We start from the raw sequence: 22,720 nt of genomic DNA on the forward strand, positions 1-22,720 counted from the left end.
TTAATTCTGAAAGAACTGGATCATATTTAGAAAGCAACTCAATGATGCAAATGAAATTTCCACGTTTCCTAACTTTCCTTTCATCCTCATCATAATCACCTTCATCTTCTGCTTGTGTTCCTTCTGTGTGTCCACGAAATGGCAAATTGCACATCGCTAATGTAAGAGTTACATTTAAATAATAATCTGTCCAAAACCTGACGCCAGTATTTTTTCTCCTTTTGAAGATTACCTTCAAGTGCTTCACTCAAAGTTCCATGCAAGCGCCATTGTTCATACACTAGGCATGAATTATAGTGAATTTGGGATGATTCGTGCCTCTTCATACCCTCACCTATGTGTTTCCAGTCACAATAGCCATCAATCCACGTATCTTGAAATCTACTCGCTCCTCGATTAGCAAACAACCAACATGTCTCACAATAAGCCTTATCAAGAACAACTGAATAGCATAACCACGACCTCTCAATTTTCACAGCTGATTTGGACACTGCATGATAATATTTTTCAGGGAAAGAGCGACCTTCTGCATCCTTTTTGAAAGGGCCATTAGGCTTGCAATGTCCATTTGTAATGATAAATCGTTTTGTTTGGTCCTTCAAGTTTTGTTCCATAAAATGTCCTCGGTCTGTAGGCCACAACGATGTTACTGTGTCAAATGAGAGCTCAGGCGCATGGTCTTTTGAGGTACTAGGTTTACACTCATCTTCACAGGTATTGCCTAATATAGTGTCGGAAACTGGGTCAGAATCAGGCTTGCCAACTTCGTCTAATTTCTTTACACCTGTATGAGTTGCTGTGTTTGTTTCAACTAAACTAGTACTAGTAGTAGGCATTTCCACACTAGTGACACTACTATTAGTATTTTCTCCAATAGCTTCACAACTGTCATTGTCCTTTGCATTTTCGTTAATCACTTCTACTGTTGGGGAAAAGAAACCACTAATTTTTGGAAGCTTTGATGCCTTAATTTCATTCTCTTTTTTCTTTTTCCGCTTTTCACTGCCACTAAGATGTTTTTTGGGAGGCATGATATATCCGATTCACTGTAAATAAAAACTATTATTAATTGAGAAAATTATACTCTGTCATCATCTGATATACAAAAATTCTATTGTTTTTTTGTTTGTATGGTGTCTTTACGTTGCATGGAATCAGTGGTTATTCAGCAACGGGACCAACGGCTTTACGTGACTTCCGAACCACGTCGAGAGTGAACTTGTAAGGTGTCAAAGAAACGAGCAGGTAAAAGTTACTGCTACTTTATTACAGATCCAGGCAGCTTATATAGCGGCCGACTGACGCCGCCCGCGAGACAATGGAATTGACTGTGACCTGAGGTCGAAACAATAAACAATAATATACAGTGAACGAGTACAAATTACAATACAAAACATACAGAGCTACAATATGGATACAGTCTTGATGCCTGTGAATGAAGAAACATGTGATACACAATGTGTGACATTTGTATAAATACGCATAAAGTAAAAATGATTAAAATGCGTGACCTGGCACGTTTTAGGCGTGACTAATTGAGCTTGAAGAAAATGGGAAGTCACCAAAGAAAACAAGCTCAGCGGAGACTTAATTAATGGCGCCGCCGAAACACTATCCTGGCGCCGATGTGGTGACTTTACAAATACTCCCCCCCCAAGACGAGGGACACGTCTGACTAATCCCTGTATCTGCTGGGACGCTGAAGGGTGCCGCGGCTCCTTGAAGATAACGGAGGGGCCTCCCGCCTGTGAGGCTGCTGGTTGGGCGGTCCCTTCTTGGGGCGGCCGCGCCTGCGGGGGTGAGGGCGTGCTGGAGTGCGGTTGGGCGGAAGGGGTGCTGCGTCGCTGCCGGGACTCTCCGACAGGAAGGCGGGCTTTAACCGGTCTATGGAAACCCAGTCGTCCTTGCCTGGGAGTGCCAGCTGAACGCCTTGCTGTTCCGTTCCAGCACGCGGAAGGGTCCCCTGTAGGGCTTAGTTAGTGGTGGACGGACAGCGTCGACTCTGACGAAGACGTGGGTGGCGGATGACAGCTGTGGCGGCATGAAGGTGGTTGCTTTGCCGATGTATGAGCGCCTGCAAGGCGAACTTGCCGCCACGTCGCGGAGCCTCTGCAGTGATGGGGAGTGGCGTTCATCCGTCACGAGCTCTCCCGGCACCACGAGGGGTTCCCCATAGGTTTGTTCAGCTGCGGATGGGGTGCCCTCGGCTCTGGGGCGGTCCTCAACCCGAGGAGGACCCACGGCAGCTGATGTTTCCAGTCCTCGGCGGTGCAGCGGGCCATGAGGGATGACTTTGGGGACCTATGGAACTGTTCGACCAGGCCGTTGGCCGCTGGGTTGTACGCTGTGGTGGTGTGGTGCGTGGTTCCCAGCAGTTGAGCCAGGGCAGACCACAACTCGGAGAGGAAAGCGGGGCCTGTCGGTTGTGATGTGGTCCGGGCGCCGGCGGCTAACCCAACTGGAGAGCAGGGCCTCGGCGCACGCCGCTGGCGGTGGCTTCTTGCATGGGTGTGGCCGGGCCACCTCGTCGAACGGTCTACCACCGTCAGGAGGTATCTGGATCCGCCTGATGGGGAAGGGCCCGACGACATCGATGTGGATGTGGCCGGCGGCGCCCTGGCTGTGGGAACTTCGCCTACCCCGACTGCGTGACGACGACCCACTTTACTGGTCTGGCACTGCAGGCACTGTTTTGCCCAGGCCGTGGCGTCCTTTTTGCACCCGTGCCAGACGAACTTTTTGAAAGCAGTTTGGCCGTGGTCCTGCCGGAGGGGTGTGAGAGGCCGTGAATTATGTCGAATACCTGGCGGCGGCGTGAGGCTGGAACCAAAGGGCGGGGCTGGCCTGTGCTGATGTCACAGAGCAGGCTGGGGCCTTTCGGGGCGAGGGTCACGTCCCGCCACTTGAGGGATGTGATGGCAGTGCGGTATGCTGGGGTTTCTGGGTCAGCGGCCTGTTCTCTGGCAAGGTCCTGGTAATCTACACCAAGCTGCACTGCGTTCAACTCGACTCTGGAGAGGGCGTCTGCTACGGGATTTTTCTTGCCGGGAGGTACCTGACGGAACAGGTAAATTCGGCTATGGCTGAGAGGTGGCGCTGCTGTCTGGAAGACCATGCGTCCCCTGCTTCGTGAAGGCGTGAACCAGTGGCTGGTGGTCTGTGAAGATTGTGAAGGGCGTCCCCTCCAGGAGGAACTTGAAGTGCCGAACTGCGCGTACATCGCGCAGAGTTCCCTGTCGAAGGTGCTGTAGCGGGTCTCTGCGGGACTGAACTTCTTGCTGAAGAAGGCGATGGGCTGGGGCGCCGTTGATGATTTGCTCCAGAACAGCACCGCAGGCGACGTTACTGGCGTCTGTCGTCAGCGGGAGGGAGCCTTGGGATCCTGGTGTGCCAAGGCGGTTGCTTTGGTGAGGCGGCCTTCGTCAGGGAAAAGGCCTGCTGCTGGCTGGGTCCCAAGACAGGGACTTCGGTTGACCTTTAGGACTTCCGTCAGGGGCCGTGGTGTGCGCGATCCCGGGGATGAACCGCCTGTAGAAGTTTACCATCCCAAGGAACTCCTGGACAGCCTTGATGGAGGTGGGTGTCGGGAACTTGGCTACGGCTGCCACTTTCGATGTAAGAGGGCGGACGCCTGTCGGAGACACCTCGTGACCCAGGAATTCTGCTTTCTGGACGCCGAAGGTACACTTGTCGAAAACGGACGACGCAGGCCGTTCTCTTGGAGGCGCTGGAGGACTGCTTTGATGTGTCTCTGGTGTTCGCTGTGAGACCTGGAAAATATGAGAATGTCGTCGACGTAGCAGACGCAGAATTTTAGGTCCCCAGGATGCTGTCCATGAGCCGCTGGAAGGTGGCCCCGGCGTTCCTCAGCCCGAAGGTGGAGAAGGCGAACACATAGGACCCGAAGGGCTTGATGATGGCTGTCTTTGGTATGTCCTCTGGCGCAACAGGTACCTGGAAATAAGATTTAAGAAGGTCCAATTTAGTGAATATTTTGGCCCCGTGAAAGGAGGCCGTGAGGTCTTGCATGTTGGGTAGAGGGTAGTGGTCGGGCTCTGTTGCAATGTTGAGCCGCCTGTAGTCGCCGCAGGGTCTCCAGGAGCCGTCCGGTTTCTGCACCATGTGGAGGGGGGAGGCCCATGGACTGGAGGCTTTCCTGCAGATGCCCATCTGTTCCATCTCCGCGAATGCTTTTTTCGCCTCCTGAAGGCGCTGAGGGGGAAGCCTGCGGAACTTCGCATGTCGGGGCCCTTTAGTCACTATATGGTGGTATATGCCATGCTTGGCTGGGGCCCCGGGGACTTGGCGGCTCGGGCTTAAATACCTCAGGGAACTCCGACAGTAGGTGTGCATACTGGTGGGGGCGATGGCGCTGATGGTGGGTCTGGGTCCCGCCGTTAACGGAGAGACCGGCAGGAGTCGGTATCGAGGGCGCGCTTGCGCCCCGCGTCGACTAGCAGGCCGAAGTGCGCCAGAAAATCGGCCCCAGGAGTGGGGTTCCTACATCCGCGACGATGAAGTCCCAGGAGTAACTCTGGCCAAGGATGGAGATCGACAGGAGCCTGGTGCCGTAGGAGAGGATGGGGGTTCGTTGGCGGCCGTCAGGAAGGCGGCCGGGTCTGGTGTCTGGTTGCGGTCCTCTGGATGCTGGGAAGACCGATTTAAAGGCTCCTGTGTCGACCAGCATCATCCTGCCGGAGACGGTGTCGCGGACGTAAAAACCTACTGTTTTGAGGCCCTGGGTTCTTCGGCTGCCATGGCGGCCTGTCCTGCTGGCCGCCGCCACCCGTTTTTGAACGGGTGAACGAGCAGGGCGGCAGGCAGTTTCGGGCGCCCTTTCCGAACCACTTGTGGTAGCGACAGAAGCCCGGGACCTCCATCTGCTGTGGTTCGGTGGACGTCTGTTGGCGATGGCGTTGACGGGCTGCTCTCGTCCTCTTCAGGCTGGACGGAGCTGACCGGCTGTGTGGCCGGTTTTAGCCGCTGTGAAGCCTTGACGGAGTCTGTGAGGTGTTGCGCCGTCTCTATGAGGTCCTCGACAGGCATGGTGTAGGGGTGAGCGATCTGGTTGCGTACCTCCGGGAGGAGTTGGCGAAGGTAGATTTCCGTGTGAAGCTTATCTCCTGCCGCTTCTTTGTGCCACCCAAGTCTGGTAGTGACAGGAGATCTACGACCATGCCCTGCGTCTCTTGAATTGAGGTCGTGGCGTGGGTTTATGGCAAGGTCGATAGCACGGGGCGGCCCGCTCGGCGATGGGCAGGAGCAAGCTTCGAGGAGGAACTTTTTGTGGTGCTGTATGTGAGGGTGTGTGTTTGGTACTCGCGAGATGAGTTTTCTGTACACGTCCTCCGGAAGGGCGTTGAGCACTGTGTCGGCCTGTAGGATTTCGTCCGTCAGGTCCGCGATTCTGAAGTGGCTCTCCACCCTGCGCAGCCACATCGATGGGTTCCCCTGCGTAAACGGCGGCAGCTTTACGGTGAGGGCGGCCCGCGATTGTGTTGCCCGGCCGTCGTGTGTTCGGGGCGCTGGTGTGGAGTTGCGGGAGGGCCTCGATGCGGGGAGCGGGCGCGGGTGTGATGGGAGGTAGGTAAACCTCCGAGTCCGCGGGGTCCGCGTTTACCTGCATGAAGGAGGGGATATCCACGTCCATGCTCGCTCCTTTGACCCCTTACTGGAGTGGGGTACTCGCGTCAGTACGCACTTTCGTGCGCCGTGTGGTTCCGCTAGTGACGCTGGTGGGGTACGCCGACGAGAGTCAGCACGCTCAAACGCTGGTTACAGCGCCGTGTTTAGGCCGCTAAGAGCGTTTTGGAGAAATCCTGGAGCCAAGACTAAGTCGCCATGTGAGTCCGCTAATGGCTCCGGGATACTCCGGGGTCACCACTGTAAGGTGTCAAAGAAACGAGCAGGTAAAAGTTACTGCTACTTTATTACAGATCCAGGCAGCTTATATAGCGGCCGACTGATGCCGGCCCGCGAGAGACAATGGAATTGACTGTGACCTGAGGTCGAAACAATAAACAATAATATACAGTGAACGAGTACAAATTACAATACAAAACATACAGAGCTACAATATGGATACAGTCTTGATGCCTGTGAATGAAGAAACATGTGATACACAATGTGTGACATTTGTATAAATACGCATAAAGTAAAAATGATTAAAATGCGTGACCTGGCACGTTTTAGGCGTGACTAATTGAGCTTGAAGAAAATGGGAAGTCACCAAAGAAAACAAGCTCAGCGGAGACTTAATTAATGGCGCCGCCGAAACACTATCCTGGCGCCGATGTGGTGACTTTACAAACTTCTATCACCAGAAATACACATCTCTCAGTCCTCAATGGAATGGCCGAGAATCGAATCTGCGACCACCGAGGTGGGACGCAAACACCATATCGACCACGCCACTGAGGCGCTATAAAAAAATTTCGATTGATATCATTGTGAAAATATTAATTACATCTTTCTTCAATGCATTGTTCTTTCTATTACATTATTTGTATTGTGAGTCAAACATTAAAATTAAGTTCACAATTCGTAATCAACATAATCTTTCATAAGGTGTAAGATAACTATCAGTTGTAGTCCACTTATAAAAGAATACAATGTAAAACAATCACGAAACGCGAAAAACTTCTCTCACTTTTTCCTTTAAATGATCAAAAGATACTGGCGGTCACAGGCGGTGACAACTGACAAGCTCTGGTAACTGGTGTACACGGAGGCCAGGACTTAGACAGGAACATAACGCTGCGTTCAAGCCAAGATCTCATACGGACCTGTAGTGTACGAACAGTAATACCCCCTATGACCTCCTAACCCATAACCCATAAAGGCCATCATATACATTAACAATATGTAATGTCTTCTCAGTTTCTGTTAATAATCATTTACCAGTATTATATTGAGGAATTTGAAATAATTTTTTTTTCTAAATCACTAAAATATAACAGTAAGCAGTAGCATATATTTTTTTCTTCTTCTTCTTTTTACGGCCATGGGCCCATATCCCTTGGGTCCCTTGGCTCCCTTTCTGTGACTCTACGTCCATGGGCCCCTTTAATCATTATAGGCCCTGGGCCCGTGGCAGTTTGCCACCTCTGCCACCCTATTGTTACGCCTCTGTATATATATATATATATATATATATATATATATATATATATATATATATATATATATATATATATATATATATATATATATATATATATATATATTTATATATATATATATATATATATATATATATATATATATATATATATATATATATATATATATATATATATATATATATATATATATATATATATATATATATATATTATATATATATATATATATATATATATATATATATATATATATATATATATATATATATATATATATATATATATATATAATCAGTAAGCTACTAAACGTCCTTTAATATCAATTTGCTCTACCTTGGAAATAATATATTTTCATATATGTTACAAAGGGGAATTTTTTTGTTGATAATAAGTTCGTCGTCCCGTGGGCTCGAACCAATGAAGGACAAGAACTCAGGACTACAGTGGATGCCTTAATCCACACGGCCAGCAAGTGAGGTATAAGTGGATATTGGCTCCATCTACAAATCCCCACGAACTCAGGTGTTTGTATTTAGAGACGATATCCACCCACCTCTGCCATGTTGACCGTGTGAGTGCGTTTGTCGCACGCAGCCATATTATGACTTTTTATCACATCACCATGATTCATATACAATCAGTAAGCTACAAACGTCCTTTAATATCCAATTCGCTCTACCTCGGAAATAATATATTTTCACATATGTTACCGAAGGGGAATTTTTTAGTTGATAATGAGTTCGTCGTCCTGTGGACTTGAACCAACGAAGGACAAGAACTCAGGACTACAGTGGACGCCTTAATCCACATGGCCAGCAAGTAGATGGGAGCCGATATCCACTTATACCTCACTTGCTGGCCATGTGGATTAAGGCGTCCACTGTAGTCCTGAGTTCTTGACCTTCGTTGGTTCGAGCCCACGGGACGATGAACTTATTATCAACTAAAAAATTCCCCTTCGGTAACATATATGAAAATATATTATTTCCGAGGTAGAGCGAATTGGATATTAAAGGACATTTGTAGCTTACTGATTGTATATGAATCACGGTGATGTGATAAAAAGTCATAATATGGGTGCGTGCGACAAACGCACTACACGGTCAACATGGCAGAGGTGGGTGGATATCGTCCCTAAATACAAACACCTGAGTTCGATGGGGATTTGTAGATGGGAGCCGATATCCACTTATACCTCACTTGCTGGCCATGTGGCTTAAGGCGTCCACAGTAGTCCTGAGTTCTTGTCCTTCATTGGTTCGAGCCCACGGGACGACGAACTTATTATCAACTAAAAAATTCCCCTTCGGTAACATATATGAAAATATATTATTTCCGAGGTAGAGCGAATTGGTATTAAAGGACGTTTGTAGCTTACTGATTGTATATGAATCACGGTGATGTGATAAAAGGTCATAATATGGCTGCGTGAGACAAACGCACTACACGGTCAACATGGCAGAGGTGGGTGGATATCGTCTCTAAATACAAACACCTGAGTTTCGACGGGGATTTCTAGTGGATTAAGGCGTCCACTGTAGTCCTGAGTTCTTGTCCTTCGTTGGTTCGAGCCCACGGGACGACGAACTTATTATCAACTAAAAAATTCCCCTTCGGTAACATATATGAAAATATATTATTTACGAGGTAGAGCGAATTGGATATTAAAGGACGTTTGTAGCTTACTGATTGTATATGAATCACGGTGATGTGATAAAAAAGTCATATTTATATATATATATATATATATATATATATATATATATGTGTGTGTGTGTGTGTATATATATATATATATATATATATATATATATATATATATATATATATATATATATATATATATATATATATATATATATACATAAAATTTTGCATATATGTGTGTATGCACTTGTAAGCAGTATATATATATATATATATATATATATATATATATATATATATATATATTATATATATATATATCACATCGCCGTGACATTTCATATAAAACCATTAAGCTAAATGTCGTTTAATATCCGGCTTGCGCTACTTCAGGAATATCACCAAAGGGGATTTGTAAGCGATAAATGATTTGGTACCTAATTGACTCTAACATACTACAGTACCCTCCAACGACTCCCAGTTGACATTCAAGACCATTAGGCAGAAAATGAATATTAAACAACATTTGTAGCTTAATGTTTGTATATAAAATGTCACGGTGATATGGTAAGCATTCATAGATAGCTACACACCAGTCAGCTGTCAAGTTGGGGATGTTTATGACGACTGTATGTACAAACTCCCGCACTCGACGGATATATGTTCTGTAGAATCGGCATTAATTCGTAACTCTTTTATGTACATATATATATATATATATATATATATATATATATATATATATATATATATACATATATATATGTATATATATATATATATATATATATATATATATATATATACTGTATATATATATGTGTGTGTGTGTAAGTATATATGTATATATATAATGTATATGTATATATATATATATATATATATATATATATATATATATATATATATATATATATATATATATATATATATATATATATATATATTATATATATACATATTCATGTGTGTATATATATTACACAAATATGTATATATATTATAGAGTATATATGTATGTATAATTATATATTATATATAAATATCTATATGTATTATATTTATAGTTACATACATGTTACTGGGAATAAGTGAAATCAGGGATTTTGAGAAATCCCCAGGGAATTTGTGAAATGACCAATTTGCTTGATCCCCGAGGGCTAGTACTAAACACAGCGAAACAGTTATTCATCTACACTGTTTTGCCATGTTTAGTACTAGCCCCTGGGAGGTCAAATGTCTTTTGCATGTTTAGTACTAGCCCCTGGGGGATCAAATGTACTTTGGGACATTTGATCGCTCAGGTGGTAGCACTAAACACTGCAAAATACATTTAACCCCCTGGGGATTAGTACTGAACACAGCGAAACAATTTAGATGAATCACTGTTTTGCTGTGTTTAGTACTAGCCCTCAGGGATCAAATGTTCCTAAGCGAGTTGCTTATTTCACAAATTCCCTGGGGATTTCGTGAAATCCCTGGATTTCAAATATTCCCTGTAACATACACATATATATGTTTATTTATTTATATACCTACAGACATAATAAATACATATAAATATATATATATATATATATATATATATATATATATATATATATATATGTTGATATTGTTACTTGCCAGCCATGGCCATACAATGGAATGCTATAAAATGGCTATGAGTAATACAAAAATATTGAGAAGAATGAAAAGAATGGGGAAAGTAACCTTAATTATTTCCCTTCATCAAATTTCTGCAAGTCATAATTATACTCGGTTAACAATTGAAACCATTTATTTAACAAATAATAACAATAGCTCACAAATTAATTATAACCATGGGTACACGTGGGTAATAATAGATAAGAGGATATAATTATTTAACAATGCTGCAATAGGTGAAATTCCTTGTCCCCTCGCACGTGGATGGGTCCAGGCGATTAACAATAGTGAGAGCTGAGATTTGTCCTATGGCACACACACACACAATAAAGGCATCCCTCTGAAATAGAGAGGTGTTGAATTAACTATAGGAATAGCATGCATTAAGGCCCTAACTATATACCATCGAGCTATCCTAACTCACTGGGATATCATGCCCAAATGCTTAAAGATTGCTCTAACCACTCGGGCGGACAAAGGATGGCACAGCCAGTCAAAAGACATATACATATATATGTTACTTCACTTTTCCTAAGTATGCAAACAATGGGTGGCAGTGGCTTGGAAGAGGGTCAACTAGGGAAAAAGGGGGTTTATGGGGATGAATGGAGAGAGAGAAGTACACATGGTGAATCATGGGATTTACTGGGAGGAGCTTTATTAAAAATGTCAAGAAATACTTCAGTAGGAGGAAAAACAGACCACCAATATACTTGAGTTCATCTTAGGCTTACTGAAGAAGTCCAAGGGAGTGATCTAGTAAGGCTATCCTGAAGTGAGACATGTGGCTGGAACCAAGGTGGTGGTCCTGTGAAATGTACAAGCGGGAAATGGGCATCCGCTCTCAACAATAGCCGAATAGGAGTCAGGACGAATTTGGGCGCTGAACTGCAAGGCTGGACTGCCTTAGGGCCCAACATGGCCGCTGTTCCAGGTGGGTTCTGCAATCCTTGCAGCGCTCTCCCTCTCTTGGCTACCTAGAACGACAAGGCATTTCGGCGGCAGAAGAAAAGGTACAGGGGGATACAATAAGAGGATTATGCTATGTGGTCAGCCATTTGCACTACGTTTGCATGGAGGCAGCCATCTTATGAGCAAGGGTTAAGCCCTGCTCATAAGATAGCCCTTCATTTTGGTGGACATTTCATCCTTAATAGGATGGAAGGTCTGCAAGAACAGGATTAACCTGAGTGAATGTAATTACTCTAAATTAAGGGAAGGTTTTGGCTGGCTGACCATCTAAGCATACTCTCGTACATAAAGTAAAAAGGTCACAAAGTTGAACTAACAGAATTCCACACAGACTCAAGCTAAGGCAGCACTATCAAAGTGATAAACCAGCTCACATGCAAATGATATATCCCTAAGATAAATGAACATGTTAAATATAAGTGGGAATGTTGAGCTGCATCCCAAAAATTTAGTAATAATAATAAAAATAAGGTTAAATATAATACAACTGGGTATCGAAATTGAATATTTCATAAGTCAGCAGATAAAACACTTCAAACTTGGGCATGCTGGAATGCAACAAAATACACATGTAGCTAGGATATGTCCTCCACTGTGTGCTAGAGAACAGACTTAAATCTCAAAGGTATGAACATTACATATTTCATACATACAAATCCTGGTTAGACTACAGGTTAGGAGAAAATGTAGGCATCCTTCTCTGGGCAAGGTGCCAGAATTGCTCTAGTAAGATAGGAAATATATATATTATATATATATATATATATTATATATATATATATATATATATATATATATATATATATATATATATATGTATGTATGTATGTATGTATGTATGTATGTATGTATGTATGTATGTATGTATGTATGTATGTATGTATGTATGTATGTATATATATATATATATATATATATATATATATATATATATATATATATATATATATATATATATAAGGACACAAGTGCCATGAGAGCTCAGTGGCTCTGCTAACTACCTGGACCTTCTATGCCCCTTATTCCTCTTTCTTCTTTGTTTCTTCCACCTTTTAGGCTGAGATCTCCTAGCTGGGGCCTGGTCACGCGGCTCCAGAGGAAGCTGAGAGGACCTTTGGGCCAGGATTAGGCCGACAATACAACTACCCTCAGGACCTAGACCTGGATTGACTGTGGGTGTTACATCAACTGGCAAAACAGGCACTGAGTTGGCTACTGCCTCGGCTGCTGCGTCAACCTGGGCAGTGCTGGTTCTAGCTAATTCTGCTAGCTTTTGTTGCATGGCCTCCACATCAGTGACCAGCTAGAACAGGACTTCTTGGAAATGGTCGTCCACCAGAGTCTTGTCTGCTGGGGATGGTGATGAAAAAGAAGAGGTGGCTGTGGGTGCGAGAGGTTCGCAGGTTACAAGGACCAATTCAAGCATGGGTTGTGAGGCTGCGCCTGGGGATGAGCTTCCACTGTGATCAGGGGAATCCATAAAAGACCCTACAGAACCTCGGGCTGGCTCTCAGCTGGACACTGGTAGCAGGGCCAGACAGGTAGATGAGAGGGGGGACCAGATTGGGATCTCCTGAAGGGAGATCGGCAGTGTGTACTGGCCCTGGCACTAAGGCAGGATCAAACACAGGATTTGGATAAGAGTTGTCAGCGGCCTCGGGGCCAAGAGTACCGGATGTCCAACTTTGTACGTCTTGCAAAGAACCAGGATCTTGCTCTGGTGTGGGCTCAGTGACCAGACTGGGCAGAGACTACACTGGCCAAGAACAGGCACTGGCCATGGCTCAACAGCAGGGCTGGAGTGATCATCAGCGCCTGACGGAGACTCGGAAGGGGCAGGAACCATGGAAGACCCGGGAAGGGGGCTCAGGAGAGAGATCCTGTCCTAGGAGGAGGCCATAGCCTCCAGGAATCTTATTGGCTACTCCAAGTGTACAAATCCTACTTTTGCGGGACCTAGTGACCCTCAGTTGGACTGTCAGGAGTGTCAGCCTTGAATTAGTAATGCCTATAATAGTTACAGGTTTGTTATCTTCAATGATGACCTCATTAGGTACCTTGTCTCACCTTATAAGGGAGATTTGAGCATCAGTGCCCCTAAACCCAGAGACCTGTTGAGAACGATAATGACCTTGAGGAGGTGCAACAAAAATAGGCTCTTCAGCTGGGGGTTCTAATGAGGATAATGAGTGGCCGCCAAAGCAATGACGATGGCAGATTTCCTTCCAGGACAATACTTGAAATTTGGGGAATGCCCGTACTGCTTACAAGTGTGATAATAAACTTTGCTATAATCTCTACAAGGAGTGGTTACGGTCTGGGTAAGCTGGGAGTTCTGGTTAGAGGGGGCTTTGATATGGCTCCTTCTTTAGCTTTACACTGGGCTTCCACATGCCCTATTTTCTTTGAATAGTTACATACAGGTGGATTTGAGAGGTGCCTATTCTTCAGTCAGACAGACAAGGCAGTGGAGTCAGAAGGAACTATGCACCTATGGGAGGTGCTGGAGGATGGGTGGTACGTCTCGTAATCATCAGCCAGGCGGCAGTAGTCGGTGAATAATCTTGGCTGTTTCTCTTTAATGTATAGAGCGAAGGGACCGGGGCATAATGGAGGAAGACTTTGAGTTGGAGCCAATTTAATAAGTCCTCAAACTCCTTGCATTCCAAGGCTTCAATCCACCGCCACAAGGCATGAGACTTTTTGTAGCACCAGTCAGGCCAAGTTTGGCCGACCTCCTTGGGAAGGCCTCACCATCTTTGTCTCCAACGCTCAGGTGTAATCTGATATGTCATTGCTACAGCCTTCCTGACTGCCTCAAGGTTTCCGCGGTTGCCATTCTACAATGAGTTGAGGGCGTCCCATCCCTTGCCAACCATGTGTCTTGTGATGATCATGGCCTTCTCGGTATTGGTAGGCTTGTACTCATATAAGAGAGTTTTGACGTACTCCAGCCACTCATCTGGCTTGGAGTCATTCCTGGGAGGTGTAAGGCCATTTATGTTTGATATAATGGAAGGAGCGGAGGCCAGCAGTGGAGTTCAGCTCGGTGTTGGGCCAGTGCCATGGCATTGTCCTGCTTGGATTTTTTGAGCTCGAGTTCCTTCTCCTTTAAGGCTATCTCCGTCTCCCTTAGGGCTAGTTCATGCTGTGGCTGCTTCTCTGCCTCTTGTCACTCCTTTTCTTTCTCTTGGGCCAAAGCTAGCTCATGCTGTCTTTGCTTTTCTTTCTCTTGCCACTCCTCTTCCCTTTCCTTTCTCTCTTGATGCTCCCTTTCTTTCTTGACACTCCCTTTCCTCCCTCTCTGCTCTCTCCTTTCTGGCAACAGCAACCTGCTCTTGGACCCACTGGGTCATCTCTGTCCCCTTCAGGGCCATACCTTTCCCTTTGTCAGTGAAGGTTTTATACTCCTTAGCTGACATGTTGCTAATGCTTAGAGCAGGGTCTGACTTCCCCCAGAAATGTTCAAACTCTAAGGATAGCCACACAAGAAATGGCGTGGAAAAATGAAATGGCACTCTGAACTGGTTAGAGCTTATACAAAATAAGGAAGTGAGCCAGTCTGGGATACACTTGTAAAATGGAGAGCACCTCTGAGGCGACTCTAAATGGCAGTGTACCTTGACAGACTACACTGGAATAGAAGTGTCCCTGTAATAAGGGTAATACTGGCACTGTTGTGTCAAGTGGTTCCAAAGAACTAAGTATGTGGCGCTCCATGGGATTGGCACGCAGGTGCAGATGACACTAAAGGTACAAATTGGTTATGGATAACATGCACATGGACAGCACCGTCTATAGTGTAGAGGCTATGGATTCTGCAGAATGGAGATATTACACACTATGGGAGTAGCACACAGGTTGGGAGAGTTCCTAGGAACTAAATCTATGAAGTTTAGCTCGTAGGTGCAGAATGGCATGCAGTGCAAGCTTTGTATGGGAACACAAGGTGAGTTAAGGCACAAAACGTGCGGCTTATTCACAAGGAACAGGTAGCTATTACTAAGAACAGTAGGTAAGGCTTAACTTGACTACGGACACAGTGGTAACATGTGGAGCAGAGGTGTTGTTCAATAAGTGCAGAATGAAAATAATCAAATTTACATTCAGTTAAACAATAGGCGCCACAAGGGTGTGCTGTACTAGTAGTACACAAAGTAAAAGGGGTACATATGTGCAAATTTTAGTTACAAATAAGTGTGTAAGGGCACAGGCATGTAATAGCACTTAAGTGCAATTTGTTTAAGAAGTACAAGGCAGTTAATGGTTTTGCAGAATGCAAGATTGAAATGTATAAGCAGGAAGTAGGAGCCTAGAAAATTGGTTGGCTGCACTTTTAAATTGGTATGTTAGCAACAGAGGCAGGTGGGCTAAGCAATTAGTCTTAGAATATGAAATTCTGTATAGGACTACTTATTGTGGTATGGAATCAACATAACGCCAATGTCCCACTGATAGGCTAAATAATCTAGCAGTTTTGGAAATTTCAGAAACAGAAATCCTATCCTCTTTCTCTCTCTCGAGGACGAACGATTTTAATATAATCCGACAATAAACATTCCCTAGCCGATTGTATATGCCTATACCACTAAACTGAAAGAAAAACACAAGTACCATGCATAAATTTACGTCATCTAACTCCTAGCACTAAGGAGAATTTTGTCTTCAAGGCCAAAGTTCGTGAAAACGGTTTTGTTATGAATCTTGTTTTGCGTTGCTATGAAATAATGCCCGTCCGAATGCTCAACCGTAGCAAATAAATGCTAACTTTGCAAGCATGCGCCCTATTTAAAGTTGTAGCATGAGACACGTGGTTCGGCGAAATTCTGAAATTTCATTGCTGAAATTGCGTAGGGCTCGGACACAAAATATAGCTCTAGCCGTTGGCTTTTACCGACCGAACACGGGCTAAAACAGGTTTGCCCTTTGTTTTTGTGAACACGTGCATGGCTAAAATGGGCTAACTTTCCTAAATCGCGTAGTGAAATAGATTTGACTTTACGAATCAAAGTAGAGCATGCAATAATTGCAAAAAGAACACTTTAGACACTGTAAATAAGTGCAAGATCTTTAAAATTCCTATCGCTACGACGTGCTAAGGTTTGCTAAATTGCTAGCTAGAACAGCGTGGATTTTAAGAGTGCTTATCACCTGTGAAGTTGTATTCTCTGCTTGTTTTTTAAGTTTTTAATTTATGTACGCATTTTTACTTTAATGGTATTGGTTACATACATGACCATAAATTACTCAACCTAAGTTCATTGACCCAAATAGTATCATTTTCAGTTATTTTAGTTATACACTAGGCTAAAGAGTTTCTTTTAGCACTAGGCTTAGATTTTTGTTTACCTAATTTTAGACCTAAATACAGTGATTTTTTCCTCTCGTTTGAAGTGTTTTTCCATAATATTCGGTTGCTACCTTCTCATATTAATCTTGAAAAAGCACGTCAGTCCATACAGAACTTGGCTCATAAAACTTTCTCCAGTCTAAAAACTAGAAATTGGCTTCCGTTTTTCCAGTAGCCTATAAAGATTTTCAAATTTTGAAGAAACTTGCTAACAGAAGCGACCTCATAATTTGCCGAACAGATAAAGGTAAAGGTGTAGTTCTACTGAACCGCATTGATGACATTGAAAAGATTAATAGTATTTTGTCCGACCCAAGTAAATTCTCCAAAGTAGGTGCTCCTGAATTTAGTACAATTTTCAAAATTGAAGATAAAATAAATCGTACCCTGAGGCAGCTTAAAGATGGCTCTGCTATTTCTGAAAACACCTATAATTCCCTTTTCAGTTCAGGATTTTTTGCTACTTTATGTGGACTCCGTAAAGTTCACAAGGATGACATTCCCCTTCAGCCAATTATACTTGCCACTTACAACTCACCTAATTTTGAAATAGCTAAGCACCTTGTTCCCCTTCTCAGTCATATCACGAGTAACCATTTCACCCTGCAAAATTATTCTTCTTTTGTCCCTGATATTCTTGAGCAAAATTCACATACATTTATGGTTAGTTTTGATGTTCAGTCCCTGTTTACTAATGTCCCTGTTTTTGAAGCCATTGATATTATCCTCGGAAAATTATTCTCTGCCCAGAATACCATTTATCATGGTTCATAAGAAATAATTTCAATAAACTCTTGGAACTTTCAGTCATAGATACACATTTTATTTTTAATGGTTTTTATTTTTAATGGGAAAGTTGTAAGGGCATCAAATCGCCTCTCCTTTCTTGTGTTTCTCTCTTCATACGTACATTAATCACGTCATATATGTTACTTGTTGAAATTTCAGATTCTTTATGTATCTCATTGTATGCATCATTGTATGGCCTGTCCGTCGACATATATACTTGCCTTTTACATGTTCTGTAATGCACTATATATGTCTTTTTATGCTTGTTAACAAACACAACCTTCGTCTGGATGCAGTGGGGGGCCTCAGGTCGCCCGCTACCTTTCCATCCGCTTTTTGTATTATAAACACCTGTCGAGAATAATAAAGAATCAGTCTTTCACTTCTGGCATTTCTTGAACCTCACACTGGTGACCCCGGAAAAGGGACAGGTAACGCGGTTTTCACCCAGCCATTAACGGGCTAAATACGGCCACAGCCTACCACCAGAGAGCCTCTAGCGGACTAACTACAACGCAGAGTTTAGGCCTCTGGTAGCCCCCTCCCTGGCGGAAACCATGCCATTAATGGACTAAATGTGGCTTACCAAAAAAGGGACATTTTGGCACTTCGTTCGACCACCCAAACAATCAGCACCATTAACGGACTCAATACAGCGCATTTTCCCACGTTTTGGTGCGTGAGTAGCAAAGATGTCAGAAGCTGAACCTCAATGTGAACCCGCGAGCATCGTCTGTACGCCCCTCTCGCCAGCAAAGCCAGGCGCAGTCAAACTTCCCCCGTTTTCGTGGCAGAACACAGCATCATGGTTCCTGCGCGCAGAAGCGCGCTTTCGTGTAGCACACATCTCAGATGATGCTATCAAATCCGACATCACCATGACGGCGCTCCCAGAAGGGGTGTTCAACAGAATCTCCCCCTGGCTCGACGCGCAACCGGACAAGGTCACGTACGTGGCCTTGAAAGATAAACTGATGCAATCTTACGCCATGCCCGTGACCAAGAGAGCACAGCGCGCACTCGACCTGTTATCTCAGCCCCTAGGAAAAGCATCACCCAGGGAAACCTGGCATGAACTACGGGGGTTGGTAACACTGCCAGGCCGTGACGAAAACGGGAGAAGAATGATAGATTTAACAATAGCAATCTTCCTTCAGCGCCTCCCGCAGGAAGTTAGGCGCCAGATAAGGGATGCAGACACCCTCGACATGGATGCTCTCGTCGATGACACCCAGAAACTATACAAGGCCACCAAGGCCTCGAAAAATGCCGCTGCCCTCACAGCTGCCGCCCTGGGAACCTGCAGCCTGACAGAGGAGAATGACGACAACGATGGAGACATCAACACCGTTTACAGAAAGAAGACACCACTCAGGGAACACACGACATGGTCAAACCTGGCGTGTTGCTTCTTCCACTGAAAGTTTGGAACCAACGCCAGAAACTGCAGGCCTCCCTGTTCCTTCACAAAATACAACTAAAGCGGCCACAAGTAACAGCTGTGGCCGCAAAATCCAACTCCCCCCGGCCAGCAGGTCTCTTCATCAGAGACGAAATTTCCAAACAGCGCCTGCTGGTAGATACGGGGACAATGCAGTCGGTCTTCCCACCATCCCGGTAAAGTTTAAAAAAAATACCTGACTCAACACCCGCCCTCTTAGCAGCAAACGGAACTCCCATCCGCACATATGGCACAACAACCCAGACTATCTCAATTCTGGGATGCAGATACCACTAGCCTTTCGTCATCGCGGGTGTAAAGTTCCCCCTGCTGGGAGCAGATTTCCTAGGACACCATGGACTTCTAGTCGATGTCGCAAGGCAACGCCTCCTTGACACAGGAACCTGCCACTCCCGTCAGCTCTTCACCAAGCCTGGAATGCCACAGCCCCCAACGGCTATACGTCCCTCCTACAGGAGTTCCCGGACATTTTCAAACCAGAGCTATGCCAGTCACCTGGGGCTTCAGCAAAGCATGGCATCTTCCATCGCATCACTACGACGGACCCACCAACCCATGCCAAGTTCCGACGGCTGTCCCCACAGAAGTTACAAGACGCCAAACGGGCCTTCACAGAGATGGAATGGATGGGTGTCTGTAAAAAAAGCATCAAGCCCGTGGGCTTCTCCCCTCCACACGGTAAAGAAATCCGATGGTTCATGGAGGCCCTGTGGGGACTATCGGAGTTTGAATTTACTGACAACACCAGACCACTACCCCCTCCCTAACATGCAAGACCTGACAGGCGCCCTCCACGGAGCGAAGATTTTCTCCAAGATGGACCTACTGAAGTCATACTTCCAAGTCCCTGTGCATCCTGACGACGTCCCAAAGACCACTATCATCACGCCCTTTGGGAGCTACACATTTTCCTATTCCACCTTCAGTCTCAGGAATGCAGGTGCCACATTCCAGTGCCTGACGGACACCATCTTGGGGGATCTGCCTTTCTGCATCTGCTACATTGACGACATCCTCATCTTCTCCAGGTCCCCAGAGGAACACCTTCACCACGTCCGCGCCATCCTGAAACGACTGCAGGACAGTGGACTAGTTGTCAGGTTCGACAAGTGCATTTTTGTGAAAGAAAAGTAGACTTCCTCGGCCATGAGATTTCCTCAGCAGGAGTGCGCCCCACGGCCTCTAAAATAAAAGCCATAGAGAACTTCCCGAAACCACAAACCATCAGGGCCCTTCAGGAATTTCTCGGGATGATAAACTACTACCATCGTTTCATCCCAGACGTCATGTGCACTATGTACCCCTTGACATCAATCCTGAAGGGCAAACCAAAAACACTGACATGGGAGGCTCCACAGCAGCAGGCATTCATTGCAACAAAGAGAGCCCTTTCCAGTGCCACTACCTTAACTCACCACAACCCCATTGCTGCCCTCAGGTTGACAACAGACAGCAGCAACATCGCCTGTGGCGCAGTACTCGAGCAGCTTGTGAACGGCACCCCCCCAGCCTTTGGCCTTCTTCAGCCACTAGTTTTCGCCAGCAGAGGCCCGCTACAGCACCTTCGACAGAGAGTTGCTGCCAATCTACCAGGCCATGAGACACTTCAAGTACCTGCTGGAGGGGACCGAATTCACAATCCTGACAGATTGCCAACCCTTGGTGCACGCATTTGCAAAGCCGGGAGATGCGTGGTCTGCAAGGCAACAGCGGCACCTGACCGCCATCTCTGAATTTGGGTGCGCCATCAAATACGTCCCTGGCAGGAAAAACCCCGGTGGTTGACGCTCTGTCAGGGGTAGAAATCAATTCCCTTCACTTTGGCATCGACTACGAAGACCTGGCAAGAGAACAAGCAGCAGACCCAGAGACAGCAGACTACAGGACGGCAGTGATAGCTCTTACGTGGGAAGACGTGCCCTTAGCAAGCTCAAACACAACTTTCCTTTGCGACACCAGCACAGGCCGCCCACGCCCCCTAGTACCCACTTCAAGGAGAAGGCAGGTGTTCGACATAGTCCACTGTCCCTCCCATCCATCAGGGCACACAACGGCGCGCCTCATGACTAACAAGTTCGTCTGGCATGGCATCAACAAGGACGTTTGCTAGTGGGCAAGGAGCTGCATCCCATGCCAGGCGAGCAAAACGTCCCGGCACACGGAGTCCAGGGTTGGCGACTGTCCCCAGCCTCGTCAGCGTTTCAGCCACATCCACATCGATGTCGTCGGGCCCCTTCCGCAATCGGGAGGAGCCAGATACCTCCTTACAATCATAGACCGCTCCACCCGCTGGCCTGAGGCAACCCTCATGGAGGAGGCATCAACGGTGTCATGTGCAGAGGCCCTCCTCTCCAGTTGGATCAGCCATTTTGGAGTGCCAGACAGCATCACTATGGACAGGGTTCCAGCCTTCCTGTCAGAGCTCTGGGTCTCCTTGGGACACCTGATGGGTACAACTCTACACAGCACAATGGCCTATAACCCTGCAGCAAACGGCATGGTCGAGAGGGCGCACTGCTCTCCTAATTAAGGCAGCTCTCATGGCATGCTGCACCAACAAGAGGTGGAAGGAACAGCTGCCCTGGGTCCTGCTGGGTCTCCACACCGCACCAAAGGCAAATGGCGATGCCTCCCCTACTGAGAAAGTCTACGGGGAGACACTGGCCATCCCCGGAGAATTCTTCCCGCCGTTGGCTGACGGCGCCGACACACCCCTCCTGAGGTTGAGGAACTTGCACAGAAGTTCACGCCCTGCCATAGGACCTTCACCAACAGAATCATCACCTACAGCCCACCCACCTTACACTCCTGCGCCTACATCTTCGTCAGGGTGGACGCCCGTTGGCCACCCTTAACCAGGCCCTACAGGGGGCCTCACCGAGTCATCAGGCAGGCCGCCAAGGCATACCTCCTTGACATCTACAGGCGGGAAGACTGGATCACCATCGACAGGCTGAAGCCAGCATTCCTGTTCCACAGCGAAGTACGCGAGGAAGAAGGCAGGCGTCCCAGAGTTCGGCCTCAGTACCTCCCTGCAGACATACCTGCTTCCCCACCAAAGCGGGGTCCTGGGGCTGCCCAGGAAACACATCAAGCCAACCCCAGATGTTGGTTCCACCCCATGCCCACAGTTCTCCAGGAACAGGGACCCGCTCCGACTGCCTCAGCATCTGCATGATTAATGTTGCTTTCATCCAATAACTGCTCCTCTAATCATTGTCTTGAGGAGGGGGGAGTATTTGTAAGGGCGTCAAATCACCTCTCCTTTCTTGTGTTTCGCTCTTCATACGTACATTAATCACATCATAATGTTACTTGTCGATATTTCAGATTTCAGATGTATCTCATTGTATGCATCATTGTACGGCCTGTCCGCCAATATATACACTTGCTTTTTACATGTTCTGTTCGCATTATTTATGTCTTCTTATGCCTGTTAACAAACACAACCTTCGTATGGACACAGCAGGGGGCCTCAGGTCACCTGCTAAAGTTAAGTATACCTTAGTTTTACCAGACCACTGAGCTGATTAACAGCTCTCCTAGGACTGGCCCGAAGGATTAGACTTATTTTACGTGGCTAAGAACCAATTGGGTCAGTCTTTCACTTCTGACATTTCTTGAACCTCACAAAGTCTCTAAGCAAATAGATCGCATGGCTATGGGCTCCCCTTAGGACCTTCTTTCTCTAATATTTTTATGAGTCGTGTAGAAGAACAACTCTTAAAT

The 22,720-nt window shown here is 45.8% G+C and overlaps 1 protein-coding gene across 1 annotated transcript; it reads left to right on the top strand.

Annotated features, from left to right (window-relative positions):
- The first annotated feature begins 15,303 nt into the window (after positions 1 to 15,303).
- On the top strand, positions 15,304 to 17,514 carry LOC136844047 (uncharacterized). Its single transcript, XM_067113062.1, has 2 exons — positions 15,304 to 15,339; positions 16,942 to 17,514. Exons 1-2 carry the CDS (start codon positions 15,304 to 15,306, stop codon positions 17,512 to 17,514), a joined length of 609 nt encoding a protein of 202 aa, XP_066969163.1.
- Positions 17,515 to 22,720: the final 5,206 nt, after the last annotated feature.

Source organism: Macrobrachium rosenbergii, chromosome 12 (genome assembly GCF_040412425.1).
Source record: "Macrobrachium rosenbergii isolate ZJJX-2024 chromosome 12, ASM4041242v1, whole genome shotgun sequence".
Taxonomy (NCBI): domain Eukaryota; kingdom Metazoa; phylum Arthropoda; class Malacostraca; order Decapoda; family Palaemonidae; genus Macrobrachium; species Macrobrachium rosenbergii.